At 45.6% G+C, this 23,939-nt stretch overlaps 1 protein-coding gene across 3 annotated transcripts in view; it reads right to left on the reverse strand.

Moving 5' to 3' along the window:
- CPVL (carboxypeptidase vitellogenic like) overlaps positions 1 to 23,939 on the reverse strand; it is a 145,190-nt gene that overhangs the window by 69,683 nt on the left and 51,568 nt on the right. For all 3 annotated transcript variants that reach the window (XM_062178615.1, XM_062178614.1, XM_062178616.1), the window contains exons 7-10: positions 20,833 to 20,899; positions 7,535 to 7,657; positions 7,012 to 7,143; positions 1,242 to 1,340 (exon numbers count right to left, since the gene is read on the reverse strand). In XM_062178615.1, the coding sequence (XP_062034599.1) occupies positions 1,242 to 1,340; positions 7,012 to 7,143; positions 7,535 to 7,657; positions 20,833 to 20,899 (421 nt within the window). The remainder of the gene's footprint in view (positions 1 to 1,241; positions 1,341 to 7,011; positions 7,144 to 7,534; positions 7,658 to 20,832; positions 20,900 to 23,939) is intronic.

Genomic DNA, 23,939 nt, shown 5'->3' on the forward strand with positions numbered 1-23,939 from the left:
TCCTTGGGCCCTTATACCCGTGTGGGAGACCCAGAAAAAGCTCCTGGCTCCTGGTTTCAAATGGGCCCAGCTCTAGCCATTGCACCCATTTGGGGAGTAAATCAGCGGAAGGAAGACCTTTCTCTCTGTCTCTAACTCTACCTCTCAAATAAATAAATAAAAATATTAAAAAAAAAGTCAACTCTGTAATAAACACAATACTCAAATAAAAGAGGAAATACCTTCACACACACACAAAAAAACCTTACAAAACTCTTAGGGCATGACAAGCTGTGCTTCATCTACAATTTTTTATAACTGTGAATATGTTAAAATTTAAAATTTATAAAGAAATATATATATATATATATATAAAATCACAAATTCTGCTTCTCTCTTGCCTCATATGTTTTTTCTTGGTAGAATCAAAACCCAAAACCACAGGGCTGGCAAATTCCACCAAAATGAACTTTATATTTACGAAAGAGTTCATAAATAAGGCATTTTTAAAGACACAACACATCACCATATGCATTACACAAATCCAAACTTCCACTCTAGCTCCCTTTCTCTTATTTGATTAATTCTACCCAAGACATCAACTTTGGCCCACGTTTATGAAACAAACTACTTGAATAGTTTGAGAAATACTCCAGAGGGATTGGAGTGAGGGCCACACTAAATGAACTAAACATCTTAAGTTAAAAGTAAGACAAGGCAAATATTTTCATAAAGGCTTTGGCAGTTTTGATTATCCCAGTTGCCTTAAGTACGGAACAAAGAATGTGAGCCATTTTCAAGAGACTCATAAAAAGGCTTGAAACCCTGAGACCTGACACCCAGAACGCCAATCCCAGCCTGTACCCTCACAAAAGCAGCCCTGTAGAACAAGCTCTACTTGGAGGGGAGGCTGTGCTGAGCCGAAATCGTTGGGAGTTATTTGAAATATCACACATCTGCAATGGTCAGATTCTAATACATACAGCAGTGGTGGGGGGCCCCATGGAATAGCAGACCAAACAATGCAATACAGCTTGGACATATCTGAATAGTAGAAAGTCATTCAGAATACTTCCCAACTCAGACGAAGTTTGGTTTTGCCAAAAGCTTTAATAAAATATTATTATGATTTTTAAAATGCTATTTTACTTTATATTTGTTGAATTCTTTATTTAGGCATTGCTTAACTACTATGTAAATTTAAAATGTTATCTCAAAAAATAAAAACAATTAAGTTGAAAACAATGTTTAAGTGTGGTTACCGTGCACTGTAAAAAGTTGTAGTAATTAACACATCCTGTAACGTTCTGGAAGTAGGAAGCCTCGTTTGTTAAGTCGCCATCGAGTAGCTTATCCAGTATCTAGGTCAGGAGACAAGAAGAAAGGGAGAAGGAACACATCAGGCTGGGTGACAACGTACAGGCTGTCACTTCATTCCTTCAATAACTCTTTCACTCGTTAAGGTTCCATTTAACAGGCACTGGCTACACATCCTCTGGGCTACACAGTGGCCTGGGCACAGTGGAAATCACCGTGAACCAGACGGCCCGGAAGTCCTCTGTCGCAAGCTTACGGGGGGACAATAAATGAGCATCACCAGGCGAAATATATAGGCTGTGAGAGTGACGGAGGCTACAGAGCAGGAAGTGTGGAGTGCATGTGTGCACGTGTGCGTGGACACTGCAGGGAGGAGGCTCTCACTTAGAGCGTACACAAGAATTAAGACGTGTTAGGAGAGGCGCATCCCGGGCAGAGCCAACAGCCAGCCCGGAGGCCTCCACGGTGGCCCTGAGCCCAGCAGGAAGAGCTGCCTTAGTGTGGGTCGTGGACTGCTCACCCACAGCAGGAGGACAGAGGACATGGGCCCAGACCCAAGAGCTGGGAGCTGGTGGGGTCCGCTTTGGACTGCTAGATTCAGAAGGCCTCGTGAGCAGATGCGAGGGGAGCAGTGGGCAATTTGGGGAGCTTTCCTCTAGCCACGGTTAGCTGCGAGGAGGCAGCCAGGGCTGTGCTTTAGCCAAGGGTGCGGAGGACCTTGAGAGGGGCCCGGGGGTTGGGGATGTATGTAAGGGCTGACCTTGGCTTTCGGGTGGATAACTAGAGAAATGCAGCCTTCAAGAGGTCTTAAAGAGGCACTGGGATCAACGGGTTGTGGGCCTGTTAGGGTTGGTACAAGTGACCTGGAAGGACGCACAGTGGTAGCTGGAGAACGATGTTTGAATGTGAGGCTGTGGAGTGGCTGCTGGAGTGGTTTTGTTTGTGTTTTCTGTCTTGTTTTGGGCTTTTGGTAGCAAGAATGAGCAGCAAAGGAGGACGAGATTGTACAAGAGGCCGCCGAGGCATTGAGAGACAAGTATTAAAGTGGTCACCAGCGTGGTGATCAACAACGATGACATGAGTGATGCTGGAGAGCGACAGTGGGTCAGGAGCTAAGCGATTTGGAGGACAAGGAGGAGAAACCAGGGCGTGGTGCACACTACAGTAGGAGCCCTCCCTCCACCCCCTGCCCCCACCCCGCCCAGAACAGGAAAGCAAAGCCCCGTGCTTGAGGCAGTGGCAGGAACTGTAATCTGGAAGCAGCAAGGGGGCCATCTACTCTTCCTGTGAACCTAGCAGCACAAAGAAGGTGGGCAGGGGACAGCCGCCCTGCAGCCCACTGCAGTGTCGTCAGGGGAGAGCCAGGTCTGGGAGAAGCGAGGTGAGGCAGAAGGGAGGAATCGCAGAACAGAGTGTGGACATGGGGGGTTTGTTGACACATTAAGTTGTAAGTGGGCAGGACAAGGTCCTTGTGAAAACGTTTTAAGAAATGAGTTTAGCGGCCGGCGCCGCGGCTCACTAGGCTAATCCTCCGCCTTGCGGCGCCGGCACAGCGGGTTCTAGTCCCGGTCGGGGCACCGATCCTGTCCCGGTTGCCCCTCTTCCAGGCCAGCTCTCTGCTGTGGCCTGGGAGTGCAGTGGAGGATGGCCCAAGTGCTTGGGCCCTGCACCCCATGGGAGACCAGGAGAAGCACCTGGTTCCTGCCATCGGATCAGCGCGGTGCGCCGGCCACAGCGCGCTACCGCGGCGGCCATTGGAGGGTGAACCAACGGCAAAGGAAGACCTTTCTCTCTGTCTCTCTCTCTACTGTCCACTCTGCCTGTCAAAAATAAAAATCTAAAAAAAAAATATTAAAAAAAAAAAAAAAAGAAATGAGTTTAGCAGATTTTGAAAATAGTCCATCAAACATGAACTTAGGTTTCTTATAAGACAGTGTTGCCCTAATTTTACAGAGACACACAGAAGTTGCCAAGGACGTTCCCCTAACAATGCCAGAGGTGAGACTGAGCCCCAGCCTGCACACTCAGCCACACCCTTACCGGCTGCCCCAGCAGACAGACTGCACTGTATCCTGGCCCTCAGTACTTGCTGCCCAGGCTTTGGATTTACCATAAGGCCTCGCTATTCAATTACATTATGTTTCTTCATCAAACATGAAGGAATTTATGTTAACATTGGTCCAGGATCAAGGAGCACATATGGCAAAGAATATCACCGGGGAAAGGGGTGGTGGTGCCGGGGACAGTTAGTATACTTCCGCAATGCCACCAGTCCTCAGAGTCCCCTCATCTGGTTATGAACGCTGTGCATGACACGGGGCTGCTTCTAAAGGAACAGCCACCATTGATGGTGAACCCTGAACCCAGAGGACTGCGACAGCCCAGCGGTTGTCCTGAAGGCACATGTCGCTCTCAGAGCTCATCTTTAGAAATATGTTCAACACCAATGGGAGGGGAATGATGTCAACCTTTACGGAGGGATTTGCTTTCAGAAACAGTTAAAACTCATTTGCTGCACAACAGATAAGGACAGGGGGAAAAGACTCAGGAAATCCAATTTCTGCTCCAAACTTGTTTCCCAAGGAGAATTTTGTGAGCCTGGAAATTCACTGCACCCCACCTGGGCCCCTGCAGCCTCATCTGTAAAATGTGTGTGTGTGTCCATGTGTGCGTGTGTCCATGTACATGTGTGTGTCCATGTGTGTGACCATGTGTTTGTGTGCCCAACTATATGCATATCTCTGGGTGTCCATGTACACATCTGTGTGTCCACTGTGTTATGTGCATTTCTGTGTGTGTGACCACGTACCTGTGTGTATCTGGCTATGTGCATGTGTGTGTGTCCATGTGCATGATCATGTGCATATCTGTGTGTGTGTAAAGGGGTAGTGTATGATCTACCTCTAGAGCCCCCTCCAACTGGGCTTATTGGTCTTTGATTAACTAAACCGTTTTAAAGAATCAGAGCATCAAACAGGCTTTATCATTTAGGCTGGAGATTATGACAGTGGATGCTCTTGTTTTCAGAATTTCTTCGAGTCTCCCATTGCCTTCACTGAAATACATTTCAACCACCAGTAGTTCACTGCCCTGAGTCCCATGTGTCTTCTTGTCTTGGACAAGCAAACACCTTTATGTTTTCATTCTTCATGGAAGACCCTGGGACAATGGTCAAATAGGTCTTCCATACCTTCAAAGGTTCTTTTTGCTTTTTTTTTTGACAAATGTAGTTTGGGACTATATAGCCTCCTATGCCACGTCTTCTTATCTCTGAGGACACAGAATACTTGGGACTTCCACCACTCAGCTTACTCCAGCACCTGCCACGGTCTTCTCCCTGCTTTCCTAATGCCTCTGGGCCTCTCAAATATCCCCCTGTGCTTCTTTAAAGACATATCAAATGTCTCTCTTGCAAGCAGGTCTAACATCACATACAATTTGCTGTGTTTTTTTTTTTTAAGATTTTATTTATTATTTATTTGAGAGGTAGAGTTACAGATAGAGGGAGGGAGAAAGAGGTCTTCCCTCCACTGGTTTACTCCCCAAATAGCCACAACTGCTAGAGCTGGGCCCATCTGGAGCCAGGAGCAGGAGCTTTTTCCGGGTCTCCCACGTGGGTGCAGGGGCCCAAGGATTTGGCCCATCTTCTACTGCTTTCCCAGGCCATAGCAGAGAGCTGGATCAGAAATGGAGCAGCTGGGACTAGAACCTGCGCCCATATGGGATGCCGCTGCTGCAGATGAAGGATTAACCTATTGCGCCACAGCACCAGCCCCTGCTATTATTTCTTTTTCTTTTTCTTTTTTTTTTTTTTGGCAGGCGGAGTGGACAGTGAGAGAGACAGAGAGAAAGGTCTTCCTTTTGCCGTTGGTTCACCCTCCAATGGCCACTGCTGCCAGCGCACTGCGGCCGGCGCACCGCGCTGATCCGAAGCCAGGAGCCAGGTGCTTCTCCTGGTCTCCCATGAGGGTGCAGGGCCCAAGCACTTGGGCCATCCTCCACTGCACTCCCAGGCCACAGCAGAGAGCTGGCCTGGAAGAGGGGCAACCGGGACAGAATCCGGTGCCCCGACCGGGATTAGAACCCGGGGTGCCGGCGCCGCAAGGCGGAGGATTAGCCTATTGAGCTGCAGCACCAGCCACCCCTGCTATTATTTCTAAAAGTTCATTTCTTTTCCCCTTTTCTGACCACTGCAGCAGACAGCCTGAAAACAGTCTTGAAAGTGCTGTCATGGCAAGTTGAAGCATGATTCTCCGTGTCTCCAAGATCTCTCTTCCTTTGGGTTACAACTACGCAAGAAATCTTGAAGCCACACCTGCTATCCCTGCACCAACAAAGGACAGCTCCTGAGTGTCCTGCGGGACAGCTTGGATTTCCCTCTCTTGATCCACCTGCGCAGCTTGCCACGGTCAGAACGCAGAGCAAGGGCAGTCCCTGGCTTAGGAGACTTCGGGGGGAGGGGGGCTGCCTCCTGTTGTGAAGTGGAGGATAAATTTGTGCCACCCCTTCTTTTCCCCAGATTTGCAGGTCTCCTGTCTCGATAGGAACCTACCGCTCAGCAATGCCCAGAATATAGTTAATATCAGACTCCTGCCTCAATAACAAAAAGATGCCAGGGGTATTGCTACAATGTGTATGACAACAGCCAGATTACAGTTCTCAAAATCCAACCTTGGCCTCATTTATGATGTGTCAAACATAAACATGGCAAAAATACCTAAGGGGGCCAGCACTGCAGCATAGGGGGTTAAGCTGCAACCTGCAATGCTGGCATCCCATATGGGAATGGGTTCGATTCCCAGCTGCTTCATTTCCAATCCAGTTCCCTGCTAATGTACCTGAGAGGGCAGCAGAAGATGGCCCAATTGCTTGGTCTCCTGCCACCCACATGGGAGACTCAGATGATGTCCCAGGCCCCTGGCTTTGGCCTGGTCCAGCCCCCTGCCATTGTCATCATTTAGGAAGTGAACCAGTACATGGAAGATTTCTCTCTCTGCTTCTCCTTCTAACTCTGCCTTTCAAATAAATCAATAAACCCTTAAGAAAAAAAAGAACCTAAGAATGATTATTCACACATGGCCTTTGCACTGGCAGGAAAAAAAAACAGCTTCCTGTATCATAATATTTAATGCATGCTTCCACTTTAAATAACCAAAGAAGAAAACAAAAGGGTGAAGAACTTGACCATATTATCAGATTCTCAAATTTAATTTTAGGGGAGTACTGTAACAATATCCACAAATTCCACTGGCCCTTTGTAGAAGTTTCAAATTACTGCCCTTTGTAATCTTTGTTCCTGACACACAGGAACACGTGACATTTGTTAAACACTGCAGTCACTTCTCCAGCGGAAACCCTGTGCGTGGCTATGCCCCCGTAGACGGCTGAGAGTGCGCGTGGAAGCACACATGCGTACATCCTTGGGTGCCTTTCCTCAGACCGCCATAGGATGGGGAGGCCTCTAGGTGCCAAGCAGCATCCCAAGACACTGAAACAGCTGACGAAAGTCACAGGTAAACTGCGAGACCATCTCAGGTGTGCAACACAGGCAGCTCCTGTGGTTGCTGTGAGCCCTGAGCCCGCCCCTCTCAGACGGCAGGGCAGCGCACTCTCCTCTAACAAGCACTGCCCCCAGCTGCCTGGGGCTGCTGCCGCCCCCTCCTCAACTCAGATGGTTCTCATTGCTCAGGAGTAACACAGGGCCCCAGAACTCACTTCAAAGGCCTGGAGCCAGTTCCCCTTCTTGATGTGTTTTATGCACTCATCACACTCCTTCTGGAAGTGCTTTCTCTGCTTCTCATCCAGCATGCCGATTTGGTACAGGAATGCTGCATAGCCCCCTATAATCTGAGGACAAAAGAGACGCACGTCAGAGCCGCAGACCCAGAGCAGGGCAGAAGTGATGGGAGCCCATTTGCTTGATGGAGTCACCCTCTTTAATTGTCACTCTTGTGTTGGCATCAGCTGTGTAAGGCAATTACAGGCACACAAACACAACGCATACACACATCTCACAAAACCTAACACACACATGCACATACTTGCACTAAATGCCAACATGGGCTGACATAATAAGTTGACATGTTAAAGCACTGACTTAAAGCTAGAAGATTTAAGTCATAAATTCAACTAGTGTTTCCCTTTCTCAAGGTAGGCCTCAGAGAAGAGCCTTCCATCTGATTAAGGGGCACTTAGTTTCCATACAGAACAATATGGAAAGAAAAATCAAAACACGTACTGATTCAGGATCACAATATGCATCTCCAAGTGCGATTCCTTTCAGGTTGAACTTGGACACCCTCATGGGGTTGAGAGTGTGGATGTAGTACGCGATGGCTGGCACATACTTCCCTGCGTAAGACTGAGAAGGACACAGTTGGAACAAACCATCACAAATCCATGCTAGTACAATGCTACACACTGAAGCTCATCAAAATAACAATACAGACAGGCGTTTGGTCTAGGGAAGCACCTAGGTTCAAGTCCCAGCTCCACTCCGGATTCCAGCTTCCTGCTAATGCACACCCTGGGAGGCAGCAGTCAGGTCCTTGACACTCACGTGGGAGACCTGGACTGAGTGCCAAGCTCCAGCTTTGCCCTGGCTCAGCCCCACCACTGTGAGCATTTGGGGAGTGAACCAGCGGATGGAGTTTTCTATATGCCTCTATCTGTCTCTGCCTCTGTATCTCAAAAAAAAAAAAAAAAAAAAAAAGAGTTCTACCTTGTATGGCACCCTCCATCATCTAAATTCTTTCGAAGTTATGATAAAAATATAATTTAGACAAGATCTTTTCATGGACGCAGCTCTCTTGTGCAGTAATAATCACTTAGGAAAGGCACTGAATCAAAACAATTTATCCATTCAGACTCAGGAGTACATTTTAGCTTCCTTGTGGCAATATAAGAACGTGTTTCTATGTCTGAAATCGGATTTATTGCATAACTGTGCTGCACTGTCTTGTTACTGACAATAAGTGAACATTCATCAAATCAAATTTCTGTAAGATGACAAAAAAGCACATATTCTCGAGTAACCATTTCCTGGGTAAAGATGTTTTATTATTTTAGGGTTTATTCAACAACTTATAGGCTTATTGGCCAACTCTTCTGTCAAAGGCATTACGGCTAGATATTGGAAGAGACAGAAGAATGAATAAAGACCAAAATTTGCTGTCATAAAGTTCACACTTTCTAAAAAATACATTATGGAAATGTTGACTCAGACATGATACAGCAACATTTCCATTTCATGGATTATTATTCCCACAATGCCCTACTGCCCAGCAGAAAACATACTCAAAGGTGGTGCAGTGAGTTCAGCTTTTCCAGGACACCCTTATCCCATATCAGAGGGTCAGCTGGAGTCCCAGCTCCTCTGCTTCTGATCCAGCTTCCTGCTACTGCATCTGGGAATTTAGGAGATGATGACCCAAGGACTTGGGTCACTACCACATATGTGAAACCTAGATGGAATTTCAGGTTCTTGGCTTCATCCTGGCTGGCCCAGCCCTAGCTTTTATAGACATTTGGGGAGTGAACCAGTAAATGGAAGATGGATCTCTCTTTCTCTGGCCCTCTCTCTCACTCATTCACTCTGGCTTTAAAATAAATGAAATTAAAAAAAAAAAAAAACTTGGCAAAGGAACGAGTTCTTTGGCATCACTTCTAAATATTTCTTCTCTACAGGAAATCAGTACAAATACTAAAAAGTATGTCTTCCAGTGATATAATCATTCAAGTCATCTTGCTTTAAGACCTGGCAATAAAACACCTCTGTTGAATCTGAGATGGAAGGCCATGTACTTTAAATTGCTCTATAAGCTGATGAGAAAAAACTTAGCCAAAAACATGTGCATTTTTATGGTACCTTTCTCTTGTGACCATCATGTGTACCTGGGATATATCCAGGCAGGAAATTAAGAAAAAAAACCCTCTCAATTTGAGCATCTCTATAAACTCGGCTATTTCACATCCTTTAATCTGAGTGAACTTAAGGGGAGACACTGTTTTCCTCTACGTTACAATGAAGAAAACAAGGGTCTGTCCCCAGCTGGAATTCTATCCAGGCCTGACTGCCTCCACAGCGCCCAATTCTCATATCAAACATTTCAGTCAACCGTCCTGGGGTATACATGAAGCTGGAACTAAAGCTTGCACTTGTCCACACCACGTTTGCTAAGCTGACCATTTGTGAAAACAAGACAATGAGATGGGTAGTTCCAGAATCACATCTAAAGCCAGATTATTCAATATTCAGTCCACGTCTGCTAAGCTAGCAGTGATAATGTTTATCTCATTTTATGCTTCCTAATGACTATCATACACTTCCTTGCTTAGTGTCAGTGTGACAAATCCCTCATTGCCTTTTGCATTAATCATCCCTTTGGTTGAGTGACTCAAACTCTCACTCAGTAGACAATTATAGGATTATTTTATGGAAAACAGACACTGAAACATTATAATGAAATTTCAATTATTTTCACTCTCCTTGTTGAGACATATTTCTATATTCCTTTTCGTTTTACAAAATCAAACTTATTTTTTCTTGCAACATTTCTTTCTCAACTTAATTATTTCTTTGACCATCCAACTTACTTAAAAAAAAATACCAGACAATAAATCAAGTATGTTTTATTTCATCTAGTTTTTCCTTTCCTATGTATTTTTTTTTTACATAGATTGTCTCTCAGTGGGGGAAGAATTTAGGTGTGATTTCCCTATGGATTGGAAATGGATTAGATGGCCCCTTAGCTTTTAATTATGATCCTGTGACTTTTATGAACTCTTGCTCCTTTTATTCCAGGTTCTTCCCATATTGACAGCAACAGCAACACCAGCCAGAGCTCTCAGAATCAGGGCTGCTCTGACCTCCCAAGTGCACTCCCCAATGTGGGCAGCAGCTGGTCAATGCTGCCCTGAAGTCTGTGAGTTAACCCCAACCTCCCAACATCAGATCAGACTCTGGCCTCATAAAAGCTCAGAGCAACATCAAAGCCATTATAAAAGAAAAGAGGGAAAACACATCCAGAAACTCTCTGAACACATATTATTTTAGGATTCGGCCACGACTTTCCCTATGAGGCACTCAGCCAGATAAACATACACATCTAACATAACAAATCCCACTAGCTTAGCAATTCACACATCTGGATTTTAGACTCCTCTTATGATGACTTTCTTATATTTAAAGGCACTTCAAGCTGCAAATTCTAGCACTGTTCTTGTTTGGTTAATTTTTCCCATGGTGACCATAAGTTGAACTCACCTCCAACATGAAGGCCTAGAGATATTAGGGTATGTTTGCACATGCTTGTATTTGCTGGAGCTTAAAGAAGTAATAAACCTCCAGTTCTCTTCCTACAACAGAAGGATCTCGGAATTCAGCTCTCAAGCCTTATTTCCCCCATGAGAGAGAGACAGAAAGAGAAAAGAAAAGAGAGAGAGAGAGAGAGAGAGAGAATATCTGAATCCTGGTGTGCAATCTTTCTGAGTTCGTAAATGATGTTTGGAATGGCCTAATGGAAATCACGTGAGAAGCACATTGTGCTTGTAAAAATAGCCTAGAGAGAATGTAATGCTTGCTTAATTATCCAGATGTGTAAAAACACAAGAAACTGGACTTAAAGGAACTTGTAATTGTGTACTCCGTGTGCATTTCTCCCTTCGTACATGTTTCAACAGTCACAGTCAACGTACTGTACCACTGCCCTCCGGTTACTTTTAAGAAAAAATATTTCCTATCTAAAAATCAAGCTTCAATCAGCTCCTCCAGAAAGAAAAAAAAAAGTGTCAGAGAATAATATTATAATGGAAACAATGTCCTCCTACAGAAATTTCACATATGTTCATAGTTACTATTGTTTAAACTACTCTCAGTGGGCTACATTTCTTACTGAAGTTTAATAGAAAAAAAGTCAAGGCAATTATACCGATTCTCCTCCTTGCTTCTAGGAACACTTCACAAAGAATAAAACATTCAGAACTTTACTAGCAAAATGAGCAACAACTTCTGAAATAAGATGCACCTAACAAAGTTTGCCCAATCGCAGGCCTTACTCCCCAGCCTCTGCGTGGCAGAAAGGGGGGTTGTCCATTTCAGGAATGGCAGATGGAGGCCCTGCAGGTCACTCTTAGCCCCTTGCCCTGCTCTGTCCTACTCGGCAGCCATTTGGCTAAAATGATGCCTCTTTGAAAGACCCACCGCTGGCCTGGTGGCCACTCCTCCACGTCTCCAGGAGGAAACAAGGTGGGCTACCCTTTGGGAAAGAGTCTTACCCATCCTTGGCCTTCAGCTCTCCATGCAAGCACCTTGCTAGAGCCAGAATGGAAGGAGTAAGAGAAGCTGAGAGCCTGGAGGGGAACTTCATGCACACGCTGCACACTCAAGGCAGGTACCCCATGCTGGTGAAAATCCTTAGTGTAACGCAGTGAAACACCAGCAAGCACGGAAGAGGACAGGATTAGACTAGGGTGAGCTGGATTCTTCCAGCCTTGGGTCTCACTTCCTCGATACCATTAGTTTCTCTGAGGAGAAATGTGTGGTCTTAAAACGGTCAGTTGAGAAAAGTAATGAATGAGGAAAGCCGTGTTGTGGTAATCGCTACAATTTCCTAGACATTTCTAGACCATGTGTCATCTAATTTCAAGACCACATTGCTGTGGTGTATTTTTTTAAAGGCTTCTAACAAGAATAGGACTTTATCAAAGCATCTACTTCTCTTAAATATGAGCTTAAAATGAAACTTGCAAACTGTACAGGCACAGACACAAAGCAAATGTGTTTTGATCTGTAGCCAACCTGTAGTCACATAAACTCAGACAAAGGTATGTGCTGCCTTCCAAATGATATATTTGTCTTTAGCACCGAGAGGATGCTTCTGTTTAAAAAAAATCTATTTGTGACAGGCAGAGATGAACAAATGTACCCTTAGCCCACTTAATCTGACCTCAGTGACAACTTGGAGAAACCCAGTTTGAAGCCAGGTGACTCAATTAGATGAATAAACCCCTTTGTCTCAAAGCCAGACTGCAGCTAATTTGACTTTTAAATAAGGAGTATGAACCCACTGGGTCACAGTCAACGAACGAAGTCCTTTGTTTGCTCACTGTAGATAGAATTCATAAGGTTGAAGCTGCATAATGGGTTCAACTTAGCATTTCCTGTCCCCAACCTGGACATCTCATTTGATCAAGCACCGCTTATGTCTCTGGGTTGCTTGGTCCAGCATGGTAGCTCCCTTCAGACAAAGCTTATAATGACTTCTCATCTACTCCTATTCTTTCCTATGCAACTAGAGAATCCATAAATACTTATTGCTTTGATTTGGAAACACAACCCAAGAGCCAGAGACCCAACTTGCAAACATTTCCATATGCCCCTGTTCAGTTCTTTGGATTGCAGCATAAGCCTTGATTTTTGTAATATTAAACTTATTAAGTAGTCACAAATTCGTTTTCAATTCTAAAACAAAATATTGGCAAGTACAGATGAACATAACCAAAAATAGACACTCATTATGGGCTCAAGAGTTAAAACAGCTTGATTGTGATCTAATAAAATTCAGCAGGTTCCAAGCCTCGAAAAATAATTGCATTCCAAGGAATTCAAATCGTTATATCACTTGAAACTTCTACTTACTCTATAAAACTTTATCATCAAAGCCAAGTCTTTATGATAAAAACTAAGTCTGGGACAGAAAGACACAGATATTCTAGAAGCCAGGGAGCTTCCTTTGTGTTTGTCTAAGGTTGATAACCCAGAGATTCTGCAAGAATAATGGAAGAGGATGATACTTGATTCCTTTTATGGGAAACGGGTCTGTGCTATGAGAAGAGGCAGGGACTGACGACAATGCAGTTTCAAGGAGCGCGTACTCAGCTCCAGAGATCTCTGCAGGCAGGGTTACAACCCTCAGCTAACTCCTTCACTGCGGCCTTCAGGCTCTGGAGTCGGCTGCTTAGGCTCCGCTTTGGTTTGAATACGATCTGCTCCCTGAACTCATGCAGGAGTGTAAGCCCCAAAGTCATAAGTTAATGGTATTAAAAGGATAGAAGTTTTATCTAATCATGGAAGGTGATTAGACTGGGTTAGGTGGTTAGGATGGATTGATTGTCATGATTGACTCCCGGTGGCTCCACAAGGAGACACGTAGACAGATGTGGACTCCCTCTTGCCACACGATGTTCTTGGGACACAGCAATATCATCACTGGAAGACATACCAATGGGACCTGACCGATGGTGGATTGTGAACCTCCAGAACCATGGGCCAAAATGAACTTCTTCCCTGTATAAAGTTAGCCTGACTCAAGTGTTTCACCAGAGTAACGCAAAGTTCACTAACAGAAGTTCTAATTCTGGCTCCTCCACTTTCTGGCTGAGCGATTGTGTTGAGCCATAACTTCTCTAAGCTTCAGTGATCTCACTTGCAAAATGTGGATAGTGATAACAGCACCTAATTCATAGGGTGACTATGAAGATCAAACAAGGGAATGCATGAAACTGAGCTTAGCATAATGCCTGCCATATGACTCATTCTCAATTACATATGAATTAGACATTCTTGAAGGCTCCCTTCTAGCCATCAAATTCAATGATCTCAAGCCTGAACTAACAGGGTAATGGTGCAGATCTACACAAAATGATTGCAGTCCTACTGCTAGGAGAGTTCCCACTCCCTACCTTAGATGTCACTTCTCTACTTGCACAAGGGTTCTCCAAAGTCTCCTGTTACAAACACCTTCCCACGGGTTTAATTGATCAAGTCCTTTCTAAGAGCCAGTGAGCTGGTGACAAATCAGAACTGGGGAGAGAAACAGAACAATTATGATGGAGATGGAAGAACCCCAAAGGTGAGCACAATACAACCTGGGAGAAGAAGGCTGAAGGTGGCAGGTTGACCATACAGTGGATCTGGAAAACAACAGAACAGGAAAGGGAGTTTGCAAAGCCTGGAACTTAGTATAGGGGGGAAAAGAACAATGAAAAGGAAAGATGTGAGATGGCAATATCATTGATATTTTTACTTGGTCTAGCAACAGCCCATGCACAAGGCTACTCTAAGACACTCAGTGAACACTGTGCTTAGTACTGTCTAAAACAGATTAAACAAGCAAAGCTCTCACCACCTCCACCCAAAGGAACATGATGGCTTCAACAGGGCTGTCCAACACTGCGCTCCAAACAGGATTTCACCCAGCAGATGAAAATACCTTTTCCCACTAAACTCATTAACTAATTTTTAAATTGCTTCAGAGTTTTGTCGTATCTGGCTCTTAAATTAGCCACAGTTGCATAACCGCCTATGGAGTCTGCCGCTTTCTGCTGATTGAGGTGAGATGCCCAGTTTTAGCCACATCCATCCACTGCCACAATCACCCCGAGTGCTGGATCTTACCCTGGAGAGGAACAAGAAGCCACAAGCTCAGAGAACAATAGACAGTTCCCTCCACCTTGCCAGTCACCTGCCTGCCATCTAGCAGGGCTGTGGATACTTGAGAGAGGTCTAACGCCTGTGCCTAGAGAGCAAGTGCAATCTCAGGAGCGGCCACTCCCTTGGAAAGGCTAACACCAACAAAGAGCTAATTATGGCAGCTGAACGCAGCTCGCTTCTCTTTTTGAAGCACATGTTCTTCATGCCTCAAGGAGAGTGATTTACAGACACATTTGTCTCTCTTTACACAAAATTAATTCCAGTTGGTGCTCTGGGCAGACATGGAGAGAAGGCAGGAGCTCAGGCAGACAGCCACAGGCCCACACTACTCCCTCTGCTGTAATGACACAGGGGTCCACAGGACAGGGTCAAGGAGCCTGGGGTGGATCCTGACATCCTTTGCTACTATCTGTCAAAAAAGCAAACAAACAGGAGCAGGCATTCAGCCTAGTGTTTAAGACACTCATGTTCCGCATCGGAATGACTGGGTTCAATCCCCGGCTCTGGCTCCTGACTTCCTGCCAAGGCAGACCTGACCCTGGGAGGCAGCACTGATGGTTCAAAGTGATTGCGTTCCTATCACTCATGTGGGAGATCTGGGTCGAGTTCTCAGCTCCCTGCTCTGGCCCCAGCCAGGCCCCAGTCACTGTGGGCATTTAGGGTGTAAACCAGCAGACCGGAGCTCCTGCTCTCTTTCTCACCTCTCAAACAAATAAAATTTAAAACCAATCGTCTAATATAGACCTTGAAGCTTCATCTTTATCTTTCAGGCAAAGTGAACTATTCCTTTTAAAAATGATTTCAAAATCATGGCCACAGGGGCCATCAATCTGGCATAGTGGGTACAGTCACCGCCTATGATGCCAGCATCTCATATGGGTGCTGGTTCATGTCCCAGCTGCTCCACTTCCAATCAGCTGCCTGATAATGGCCTGGGAAAAGCAATGGATCATGGCCCAAGTGTTTAGGCTCCTGCCAGCCATGTGGGAGACCCAGACGAAGCACACATCTTTGGCCTGGATCAGCCCTGACCATGGTGAGAAGTGATCTAGCAAGATGGAACATATTCTCATTCATTCTCTCTCTCTCTCTCTCTCTGACTCTGCCTTTCACATAAATAAATCTTTAAAAAAAAAAAAAACATAGCCACAGAAGAGGAAACAATGCCACATTCCAGCGACAAGTGAACACAGCTTTGATTAACGCTGCAGCTTCTGTCTACATGCATCAGGCCACGTGCTTTGGAGGCAAAATGTATTCATCCAGCCTTTCCGCATGGAGAGCAACAGCAGTCACTGTAACGTGTTGGGTGCTCATCACAGCCCACCACTATGCTAAATATTTGAGGAGGATTAGCTAATTAAACACACAAAACAATGCTCCGCAGTAGGTACTATTATTATTTCCAGACTCTCTCGTACCAACATCAGGGCTCTGAACAGCTGCTCCAGACTCTTTGAACATCAGGCTACCCTCATTCAAAGCACACAAACGTGAAGGATATTTAGGTCCAAGGGTTTTGCACAGAAAATCAGTAAACCATTTCTTTTTTTTTTTTTTTTTTTTTTTTTTTGACAGGCAGAGTGGACAGTGAGAGAGAGAGACAGAGAGAAAGGTCTTCCTTTTGCCGTTGGTTCACCCTCCAATGGCTGCCGCGGTAGCGCGCTGCGGCCGGCGCACCACGCTGTTCCGATGGCAGGAGCCAGGTGCTTCTCCTGGTCTCCCATGGGGTGCAGAGCCCAAGCACTTGGGCCATCCTCCACTGCACTCCTGGGCCACAGCAGAGAGCTGGCCTGGAAGAGGGGCAACCGGGACAGGATTGGTGCCCTGACCGGGACTAGAACCCGGTGTGCCGGCACCGCAAGGCGGAGGATTAGCCTGTTGAGCGACGGCGCCGGCCAGTAAATCATTTCTGAATCTATGCTTTTATATTTCAAGGAGCATTCTATAATTGAGCAGCAGTTTGCTCAGCCTGCCTAAGAGTGTGAGGAAATTAAGTTCAGAGGGAAAGGAACTTTCTTGAAATATTTATAAACACTTTTTTCCCAGCAGTGGTGGTGGTGGAAAGAGGGAGGGCGGGTTGGTCTTGTGTTAAAAGTGCAATTACTTTTAGATGCTTTACGAGCAAGCCTAGGGAACTGCCCTGGACTTGATCTCATTTAAAAACTGACTCCTCTGTTTCTAAGATTAAAACAGAGGCCCAGGGAAGCTAAGAGAGTTTCCTAGAGGGAGCACGCATTAGCCTAGTGATTAGAATGCCAGTGTCTCATACAGAAACACTTGGGCTCAATAGCGGCCTCTGGCCCGACTCCAGCTTCCTGCTAAAGCACACCCTGGGACACAACAGGTGACAGCTCAAGTCCCTGCCACCATGTGGAAGACCCAGATTGAGCCCCCAGCTCCCAGCTACAGCTTGACCTCCAGTCCCAGCCAATACAGGCACCTGGGGAGTGAACTAGTGAGAAAGCTCACTCTCTCTCAAATAAATTAATCAAAAAATTTAAAAAGGTTTTCCTAGAATTATCCAGTGTGATCCCAGATCTCCTAATTATTAATCCAGAACTCCTTCCACTTTTTCATTCTTCTTCTGGCCTTAAAATAGAAGACAATGAGTTGGAATAACCCAGGCTGGGGAAATACCACATTGTAGTAGTAAGACACCATCAAGGCATCATTACCCAGTGTCCTTCCTTAAGCAAAGCAATGTCCCCAGAATCAGTGCACCGCACTCTGAGGAAGGTTATGCTCCCGACAACTGCGTCTTTCCACAGGCCTTGCCTCCTGCACTCACATGCTCCTGCACCTCCTGTGAGGCACACGTTTCCTGAAAAGCATCCATCCCAGCAGCAAGGACTGCAAACAGAAAAATTCCTTTGCTTTATGCATTTGCAAATTACATGTACAAAACCAACAGGCACTTTTGCATCTTTGCTAAAAGTTCAGCGTCACAGTTAACAATACCCTCACACTATTTGCAAGACATGAAATTACACACTAAGCAGATCTCTCTTTGTTTCAAGGTGGAGACTTGGCATTTTCCAGGGTTGCTATCAAATGACATGAATGTCACTGCCTGCCCCTAAAATCGCTTGGAAGACATGGAACAGCAGTGGATCATGGACAGAGGTTCCACATTATCCTAAGTGGGTAACTGACTGGCTTTAGAAGAACCTAAAGTGTCGTCTGCTAAACAGCTGGAATAGCCTTTCCAAGGAGGAGGAGAAGCAAGCAAGCTTAAAGAAAGGAAGTTCCTAGGCCATTATCCAGCTTTTCCCTTGAGAAAAACGGAGGCTCGTGTTCTTGTTCACTCCCTTCGAGTGGACATTTGGATATGTCCTCCCAGCCTCCTTCCAGGCCTTCCTCTGGTGTCAGCCCTCGGCTCTCCCTCTGGAAATCACTCAGCCTCTCACTCTCAGGCCTTGTGCATCCGGGGGGTGGGGAGCACTGTGATCCTTCCAGTCCCAGGACACTGGGGGAGGCCTCGGGCACCACTGTTTCAGGCCACTTTGTATGCTTCATCCTCCTGCCCGCACTTCGGACAGGAACGGGGTCCAAGTGGATCATAGGAGATTCAGGAGTATGGATGGAATTACTGAGAAAGAGAAATCGATCTTGTGGACTATGTCTGCTCTAGCATGGGGTGGAAGAAAAGGGGCACCAGGTCAAAAGAATTTACTTGAGACTGAAACCACAGAATTACAAAGCCCAGTGAATGAGACAATGTCCTGATGGCAAGGTATGACTAATACACCCCTGTTTATCCTTAAAACTGCAGCTGACCTGTTACCCACTCTGGGTGGTCTTTCCCGGGGGTCCCATATTGTCACTTAGCTATCTGCACCTTTCCTGTGCAATTCATCTTTGTAGTTACTTCATTCTGTTTGTAAGTATTAGGCCTTCAATGTGTTATTGATCACTGAATTCCTAACACGTGCTCAATGCCTCGTGACAGTCAGTCCATCTAATTCAACCCTAACTCTCCCAGTGAATGCTGCATCCTTCACTGGTTTCCCTCACACATGGTATACGGTACACAGCCCACCGTGGGCAGCAGGGCTCCACAGAATTCACCTGCCTGTTCCATCTCAGCTCCGAACACAAAGGCTCCATGTCCGAAACGATCTCATCCAAAAATCACACCTTCCTCGCTCTCCAGTTCTTGCCCTGCTTTATCTTTCTTTTGACAATCATCATTGCCTGACGTCACACTACATACTATATTTTTATTTTATTTTTCACTGTCAACCTTTTTTGAATGTATGAAGGCAGGATTTTTTTAATTTTGTTCATCGTTATATTACTAATACCCCGTGCGCTCAATATATTATTGGTTGATATATAGTTTAGAAATTGCTATAAATTTAAAAGAATGAAAAAAGGCAAATTTTAAAATTGAAACCAACATATACAAGTGAGCCTAATTATATAAAACCATTAAATTGTATCATAATGACCCTAAATAATAGAAATTGTATTTATTTATTTAGTTGAAAGAATTGCAGAGAGAGAGAGGAGAGACAGAGAGAGAGAGAGAGCTCTTCCATCCACTGGTTCACTTCCCAAATGGCCACCATGGCCAGGGCTGGGCCAGAAGCCAGGAGCTTCCTCCAGGTCTCCCACATGGGTGCAGGGGCCCAAGGACTTAGGCCACCCTCTGCTGCTTTCCCAGGCATATCAACAAGGAGCTGGACCAGATGCAGAGCAGCTGGACTCAAATTGGTACCCATGTGGGATGCAGGCACTGTAGATGGCAGCTTAACCTACTGTGTACAGTACTGGCCCCAGAATTAATTCTTATAACATTTAAACATAACAGTTTGATCATAAACTTTTAGCAAGATATAATTTAAGTAGAAAAATAACGTCAATAAATATTTAAAGTAACTTGGAAATTTCTTGTTGGCACTAGTTTTGACACAGAAATTCTGAAACCTCTGTGGAGGTACTGCAGGTCTGAGCAGAGGAGGGGTGCTGTCAGAAACCCCAGTTCTCAGTGCGAGGGAAGGGCAAACAACTGAACAATTACCCCGTGAAGCAGCAGAAGAGAATCCTGTGGTGTGAAGCTAGAACTATGAGCATCAGTGTAGAGTCATTTTGTCTCCTAACTCTGCCCATACAAAGTCTAAAAGAAATGACGTCCACATAGCAATGAGCACACACAGTGCTCGGGACTTGGTTCTTAAATACCACAGCCCCATTCAAAAAAGGCAGGGTTCCTTGAACAAACGACTCCTTCCAGGGCCAAGGCAGTACGAGAAAGATGCTTCTGAGACATGTATTTATGCCAAAAACCCAAGGAAATGCTCAAAGACTAATGCGACTGTCAGAGAGTACAGGAGCCAGCTTGAAGGGGCTCCCAGCAACCAAATTTGGAACTGTACAAGTGTCAAAAACAATGACAGCAATAAATCTTAGCAGATCAAACAGAAATAGCCATGCTTGAGTCCACAGTGATATTTTTAAAAGCACATAATAGAGAAGAAGTGGAAGGGGAGATCCTCTATACAGAAGAATGCCAGACGACAGCTATGGAAAGATTAGAAAAGTCACCGCTTTACAACCCTCAGTGTACTGATCAGACAGGAGCCTCAGTGGATGCTAAAACTGCTGGGTGGCAGATGTAGGGGAAAAGATGTTCACACAGGCTCAGATTATTTATTAACTATACACAGAAGCAGGTGCCTTCAGAGCTGAGACCCGGCAGAAGCCTGGTGATCAAATGATCAAGTTTAGCATCCTGGGTAAGGGGCAAACTGACATCATGTCCTTCCTGGCGGGATACGACAGAGAACACACAGCGCCATCTGTGTGGTATTCTTGCACAACGTTTGGAACAGTCTACAAGGCACCTGGGATAGACTCTCCAAGTCATCATCATGAATAACAAGAGCGAATGCAGGGGACTGAGACACGATCACCCACTATGCCCCTCATGACGCACGGATCTCTACCCGGCCCAGTATCCGACAAAAATGCATGATGGAGGATATTCTGGAGATAATCGGACAATTTTGAATGTGGGCTGAACATTAACACTTTTTAAATGAATGGACCTCAACTATCACAGTATATTTCAGTTGGAGGAATACATGACTTCGACTCACCTCCCCGGCAATGTAAAAGTCATTCTGTCGGTATTCAGGAAACAACTGGAAAAACTGATTTAGAGCACTGTAAGAGAAAGGACAGCAGTCAAAGTTAATCAGGAAAGTGAGTCAGAACCATTTCACATTGTGCTCCCAAATCTAACCACTTGGCAGTAGGTCTCACAGCTGAAATTTAAAAACCCTTCTTATTGTGAGCTGCTCAGGAGCATTTTTCTTCAGACTCGTGTACCTAACAATCCACACTCTATGGGTGGCTGGAAGTGCCTGTGGGCCTAGTTGGAGATGTTGAGAATTTAGACAAGTGGGACATCAACACTCCGGTGCGTGTCCATGTTTTCTGGTGACTGGAACACTCAGCTGTCGAGGGCGCCCAAAGGACAGAGAATTGCTCTTACTCAGCAATCCTTGAAGGTGGTTCTGCAAACCCTATGACCCCATTAACCTGGCTTTCTTTGCACTGAAGCGATGGGAACCCCATTTGCTTGCCTATCCACAACCTCCCCCCCTACCCCCGCCGGTGGGGAACTCTGATCATTCCTAATGGAGCGCCCAGAACATCAGCGTCTTCATAATCTAAGAACAGAAAAGCTGGAAAATGACCATCATCTCATGGGAAATCAGTAAATGGTCATGGGTGCGCAGGAAACGTACGATGTCCTCTGGGCTCTACAAAGTCAAGTTTGTAAAGAATGCCAACAGCCACTATAGTGCATTAGGCCGACAGATTTAGAAAGCCTCAAGGAATTATTTCATAACCAGCAGGAAAAGCATGGATCTCTGAATGATTCTCTACTTGACCAAAATCTTTCGAAAAAGGAAGTAAAAACTTGTGAAACTCAGCCGATCTGTGAGTGTTTGACCCAGATTGCTAGGCCTGAGAAGCTGGGGGGAGGGGGGGTGGTTTTGTCCCGGCTCCCTGATGAGGGTCACCAGGGAAGATGAAAGGCACAGAGAATGGGGGGGGGGGGGGGGGCGCAGAAAGTTCAAGGGTCACAGAGGGGCAAAATTGGGTCATTTCCACAGTCATGGTGCTGGCTACAATTAATTTTCAAAGGCTCCAGAAAAACTGGCCAGGAAACACTACTGTAGAGTTTTGGCATATTTCTCTGTTTATTATTTATAGCAGCCTTTGTAGCGACTGGATCTGGGAACTGGCATTTATAGCTTCCACGCTAACAGTGGCAGTAAGCTGGCTTGAGAGTAAAGACAAAAATAGGATTCCTTCTCCACCCTTCCCTCTCCAACCTCCAGGCTAAAACAACTTTCCTTCCACTCTGTCCTGCTTGTTGGAAAGGCAACAGATAACTTCATATAGGAAATCTCAAGTAAGCCTTGCACTCCGGCTTAAAGCTTGTTTCCTTGTAGCATTTGCTGGAGAGTCATTGGGGTTGCCAGATTTAGCAAATTAAAAATACAAGGTGGTCAATCAAATTTGAATTCCAGATAAATAAAAAATACTGTAGTGTGTATGTGTCCCAAATATTGCATACAACAGGCCTCCATTACAAAGTCATTAGCTGTTTACCTGAAATCCAAATCTAACTGGGCATTTGTGCTTTATCTGGCAAGCTTACCTGTAGGAGAGAATCTCCTAGGGTAATTCTGACTTGAAAATGCCAGGATTCTATAGCCAAAGTTTCCAAGGGAAGGCACCATTTGAGGAAGGCATCCTAACAGTTTTCATTTCATAGTTAAGTCACAAAAAAACAAAAACGAAAACAGAAAACACTGATTTTTTTCATTTCACAGCAAGCCCTGGGTAGATAGTCTAACTGGGAGCAAATAATGAAAAAAGGCAAATTTATTTAGATTTACATATGCCAGTTGCTCATTTTACTGTATTTCACTCAAGGCCTATTCTTACAAGGTAAGGGTCTGCTTAAATCTAGAATCATGTTCTCTGAAATGTTTAATTTAGGAAACGGAATAGCTAAGGGGCCAGTACTGTGGCATGGCAGACAAAGCTGCCACCTGCAGTGCCGGCATCCCATATGGGCACAGATTCAAGTCCTAGCTCCTCCACTTCCAATACAGCTCCCTGCTAATGTGACTGGGAAAGCAGAAGACGGCCCAAGTCCTTGGGCCCCTGCACCTTCACGGGAGACCTGGGGAAGCCTCAGGTTCCTGGCTTCAGATTGGCTCAGCTCTAGCTGTTGTGTTCATTTGGGGAGTGAACCAACGGATGGAAGAGCTCTCTCTCTGCCTCTCTGTAACTCTGCCTTTCAAATAAATAAATAAATCTTTAAAAAAAAAAAACAGAATAGCTAAAGGATGTACTGTGCAATACACAAGTGTGTGTGCCATGTGTCTATGAGTGTGCACTCCATGCATTCACTCAGGCACAAGAGCTACGTGGCACAAGCGGTGCGCCTCCTCCAGGAGGTTCCACCCAGCAACATGCTGTTATGATGCTAAGGGCTTGTGTTACAGAGTTGTAGTCAGAGGCTAGCTGCTGGCAGAAAGGCTACGAGAGAACAACGGAAGACACGGGATGCAGGAAGAGTGCCTAGGGCGGAGGTACTCCGTGGATCACTTTCTAAAAAGGGAACCTGGGATACACGGGGCAGAGAAGGTTTGGGGGAAACAGTGCGGAAATTCCGTCTGTTCTAACAAAGTCAGAATCATAGTCAACACATAGGACACGTGGGAGGACGGAGGTTCAAACATCCCAGGCAGAAGCCCCAGACCAACACTCATGGGGCAGGTGGAGCTACAGCAGACTGCAGCACCGTGGCCACAGGCACCATCGTAGCACTGGAGGGCAGCCAGCCTCTTGAGCACTCACCCCACACCCAGCGCAGCCCCACCGTGGTCCTCTCTGCCTCGCACGGGTCACCGTGTCCTCGTTTCCATGAAACCCGCTTCCCAGTCGCACTGCTAAGAGGCTTTGCTCACCAGACAGGTCATTTCCCTTCACACTCCAACACCCACAGTGGAGTGACAGCAGCACTTCCCTGTGGCTGCTAAGAGAGGACGGTCAGGCGCCTGACTGCACGGCAGGCACCAGGAGAGCAGGGGCTTTTTGTTGTGGGATGCAACTGGTTGAGGCCAGTGACACAGTGGTGAAGGAATTCACCAGAGCAGTCACACAGAGTGGGCAGTCA

The sequence above is a fragment of the Lepus europaeus genome, chromosome 20 (assembly GCF_033115175.1).
Source record: "Lepus europaeus isolate LE1 chromosome 20, mLepTim1.pri, whole genome shotgun sequence".
Lineage (NCBI taxonomy): Eukaryota > Metazoa > Chordata > Mammalia > Lagomorpha > Leporidae > Lepus > Lepus europaeus.